The sequence below is a fragment of the Sinocyclocheilus rhinocerous genome, unplaced genomic scaffold (assembly GCF_001515625.1).
Source record: "Sinocyclocheilus rhinocerous isolate Xijiao unplaced genomic scaffold, SAMN03320098_v1.1 scaffold161, whole genome shotgun sequence".
In the NCBI taxonomy this organism is placed as follows: Eukaryota; Metazoa; Chordata; class Actinopteri; order Cypriniformes; family Cyprinidae; genus Sinocyclocheilus; species Sinocyclocheilus rhinocerous.
The window spans coordinates 584498-589068 of NW_015627226.1; the positions used below are offsets into that span (position 1 = coordinate 584498).

General features: G+C 43.4%; 1 protein-coding gene across 1 annotated transcript in view; it reads right to left on the bottom strand.

The window, feature by feature from the left end:
- Positions 1-3744: 3744 nt before the first annotated feature.
- rgs1 (regulator of G protein signaling 1) overlaps positions 3745-4571 on the bottom strand; it is a 2281-nt gene continuing 1454 nt past the window's right edge. The window contains exon 4 of the mRNA XM_016531126.1: positions 3745-4011. Coding sequence (XP_016386612.1) covers positions 3835-4011 — 177 coding nt within the window. The 3' untranslated portion in view covers positions 3745-3834. The remainder of the gene's footprint in view (positions 4012-4571) is intronic.

Sequence of the window (4571 nt, forward strand, 5' to 3'; positions counted from 1 at the left end):
TGGGTGCTCTGGGTTCGGGCCAATTCCAGGCTTGGAGCCTTCCCCCCGGACAGCATGCCAAATACACTTAAATTATATATTTCAATTTCCTGTACGTGTGAACTCGTGAAGTGGGCTGAGTGGAGTGTGCTCGGTCACACACCGTTCACTGTTCTGCCCTCCTGGGTGGCTTCCCATCCATCTGTCGTTACGACTTTCCGCAACTTGATGGCCACGAGGGGGGTCCCCTGAGTGTAAAACTTTGCATTTCTCTAGTGGCGCAGCACTGCTGTGGATGAGTGGATCACTGTGACAGAGGGGCAGAGATCACATAATGGACTGAGATGAAGAGATAAAACACACTTCTTGAATGCCCTCATTCTCAGAAGGCCCAGAGGCAGGACATGGACAGCCGAAGCCATAAGACCCTGTAGTCTGAGACGTGCAATACTGTACCCTCGCTTCTTCCCTGAATTGTGAGAGGCAATTCATGAAGGAGAGAATGTGCTCTTGCATTAGTCACGTGCACATCATAATGGAATTCAGCTCCAGACCTAGAAATATCACATTCTGGGCAGGAGTGAAATTTTGCATCACTGTCTCTCTTGAATCAACTATAATCAGTCAATCGTCTACATATGTCAGAATCCTGTGACCCGCTATTCGGGGCCAGGCCTGCCTCCAAGCACAGACAAAAAGTCCTTGGGCTTAAAGCGAGCCCAAAGGGGGGACTGTGAATTCGTAGCACATGCCTTGGTAGGCGAAACGAAGGAATTTCCTGTGTGGAGGATAAATGCTTATTTGAAAAAAGTATCTCTCAGATCGATCAGATGTGAACCAATCTTTCTGATTTACTGAAAATAAGAGAGTATGGAGCCCCGCACATGACATGCAAGAATAAATAAATAAATCGTGCGAACGATTTACTAATTCGTTCCCTCGATGTACTAAAATGTGCACATGATTACTATTTTGTTCCTTCGATTTTGCTAATTCGTTCCCTCGATTTGCTAAATCGTGTGCACAATTTACTAATTCATTCTCTCGATTTATAAATCGAGTGCACGATTTAGCAAATCGAGGGAACGAATTAGTAAATCGTGAGCACAATTTATAAATCGAGGGAACAAAATAGTAAATCGTGCACACGATTTAGCCTACTACTTTTTTCCTGCATGCCATATGCAGGGCTCCGTAAGAGAGAACCATAACATTCTGAAATTGTATTTCCTCAAATGTTTGTTCAACACTCTGAGATCCAGAATAGGACAGAGAGAACCATCCTTCTTTGGAACTAGGAAATAACAAGAGTAAAACCCCTGATTGCGGGGGTACCACTCAAACCACCCCCTTCTCAAGGAGGGAGGAGATTTCGTCTTTCAGAATGTGAGCAGAGCTCTCTTCCATATGAGAAGAGAGTCTGTACCCCTTCGTTATTGTGTGAATCACCCATTCGGGATCTGACACAGACAGCCCCCACACAAACCGGAGAACTGCTTAGAGCTGCTAATTTGGCCGGTATGCTCATTTGTAGTACAATGGCACTATCTCGTGGACAACGTAGGGGCGACATATAGGGTTGTAAAGAGATGTTCTCTCTTACTAACGAATTCATGTGATTCGTTTGCTTTTTGGGCAACACTTGGGCTGAAGCCTTTATTGAACTTGTGAGAGATTAGTTAAGGGAGCTGTGTGGTGACACTACTTGTGCACTTTTCTCATTATGTTCCCCTCTGGAACGGAGAAACACACACTGGGCAACACGGGGAAGAGTGAAGCCTATGCCCACTCTGAATGGGTACCCACTGGCAGGGGGGAGGGGGTGCTGACCCCGCTGACAGATAACCTCCGTATTTTGAACGGAGGAATAAGAGGGGCAGAACTGGTGTCGGGAGGGCTGGCTGCCCATGAACTTGGACTCAAAACCCCGTGGCCGTGCATCAGGCACGCCGCTTGCGTTTCGAGTCATTGGGAGTGTGGTTTGGGGGTTTTTTGACCGCGGCTGTGGCGAAGAACATTTCCACCCATGGTTTAGCAGGTGGGGACTCACTCTGCTGCACCGGTGGCTTACTGCCGGCCATTCAAAATTGAGGTGAGCAGCCACTCGCTCACAAAACTTGAGGAGGACTGATTGGGGTCGGGCAGAGGGAGCATTAGCCTGAGGGGCCACAGATGACAGGATGGCCTCCTCGTCATCCGAGCCGTCAAGAAGGCCTGCATCGTCCTCGTCCCCGGAGCCAGGCGGCCCGTCTATGAAATTGGGATCAGCTGACAAAATATCCTCAAATGGGGACAGGTCGTATTGTTCGACCCAGCTCAGAGAGGCAGCACCGCAGGAGGCCCCCAGGAGCAAGCCGGTGTCACCTTTTTCCCCATCCGAGTCAGACAATCGCAAGTCGATGCTCTGAGTAGCGGCCGCCTTGAGCCTCCGACGTAGGAACTTCTTAGGGAACACTAAGCAATAGCTACAGTTTTCTGGGAAATCGATGGCTTCTTGAGTGTGTCTAAGACCCATGCAAACAATGCAAAAGGGATGGGGATCCCTAGTGGCGATGAGGGCGCCGCATGCGGCTGGGCAGGCTCGTGACTGGTTGTCCACAGTGTAGCCGGATTCAATTTTGAAAGAGCCATGAGTAGCGAATAGTAGATGGAGAGAGGAAAAGGTGAGGTAAGAGGTGGGCAGCCTAGTAACAAGTGCGAGCGTGGGCAGCTTACAGAATAAAACAGCTGACCTGGTAAAAAAGGACGTCTGGCGGAGGCTGATCCAAAGATGTGTCCTCTGGTAGACAATAGTGAAGTCAAACAAATGAGCTGTGAATAAATGTCCAGAGGTCACAAGAAGCGAATGTCAACTGAGGAAAGGTAGCGCGTGCAGGGGCTTTATGTGCTCGGTTAAGGGGCAGTCCCCTTACCTGACATTGGGCACGAGCTCCTGTCTGTCAAGCCAGACTTGGTGCAATTGGATGCTTCTGCAGAGGTCAGGCACGGATGCCCTTCCCATAGGTAGATCTCGAACACGAGATGATGAAAGAGAACTTAATGTGACAGTTGTTTTTGCAACCAGTCCACCGGTCCTCTCTGGCTAATGTATTCAATTTTTCCCTATATAGGGAACTACAGTAGGCTATGTAGTACATATTTTTTTATATAAGCAATCCAGGATGTGCCTGCATAAAAGTGGTCATATTTAAATGGTTCTTTAAAATAATAGTTTTACAAATTTCCTCCTGACGATCATAACATCAATCATAAGAAAACCTAAACAATAATGTTTCTTAATAATACAAAAATTACATATCATAATTTTCATATATAATCATCATCATCATAATAATAACTTGTTTGAAAAAAAAGTCTGACCGATAAGTTGCACTATTAAAGAAATTGGCTATACAAGCTGTGTTTAAAAAGCAGCATTCAAATGATCATTTTCTTATTATTCTTGATTTCTCAACAGTATGCTGATAACCAGGAAATTATTGAATTCGTTACAAATCCCATACCAAATCCTTTTAATCCCATATAGAATGATTTCTAACATTTTTGTGATGCATGAATGTTTCATGTTTAAAATGAGATGTAGTTATTTGGTCTAGTTTTCTGTGAGCAGGAAAAATAAAACAAAAGGCAACAGTAGAATACAAACAATCAGAACAGATCCCAGTGTGACACTGTAAACATGTTTTTCCTTCAAAAAACTTTATATAGCAACATAATAAAGAAAGTTGATGAGCTATTTCAGTCCAAAACTAAAAAGGTCATGCTTACCAAATATATATATAAAAAAAACAAACAAAAAAACAGTTTCTAGCAATAGTTAAACTTAATGTACATTAATCATTAGTCATTATGAAGTCAACTCTTTCCATGATTTTGCAGAATGGACTGGTAGATGTCGGACTTCAGAAACCGGGGATAGCAGTCTCTCGCCATTAGACTGAAGATCATCTTCTGTGCCGTATCAAATGAGTTGAGGGTTGGCTCCGAGATGTTGTTTGTAATATTTGTGCGAGTCCCAGAATCAATATTTACCTGAAAATAAGGGCAACACATTTTTTAGAATGAATGAAAGTAATATCTGATTTCTATCTTAAAATGCAGAATGCCCCATAGGTAGATCTCGAACACGAGATGATGAAAGAGAACTTAATGTGACAGTTGTTTTTGCAACCAGTCCACCGGTCCTCTCTGGCTAATGTATTCAATTTTTCCCTATATAGGGAACTACAGTAGGCTATGTAGTACATAGGGAGTAAAGAATGAGTGATCTATGCTGAACATGTGAGTCTGATGCTTGTTACTCACAAAAAGACAAGAACCTTACACATTTACTGATTGCTGATATGAAACTTCTAGAAGACTGGTCCAGGTTCTGAGTTTTATTTGAGGTAATCAGAAGAAAGTAGATATCCAGGACCTAAAAAATGTCCACACTGTTTTCTGAGTTACATCTGTGAAATGGTCAGACACAAAGCCTACACAGAGTTTCTTTCTTTATGAATTATGAATGATAATTAATTAGAATATAAATTCTATATAAAGTGCTCACACAACTTTTCATGTTTTATGTTCATTTATTTATTTAATTTATA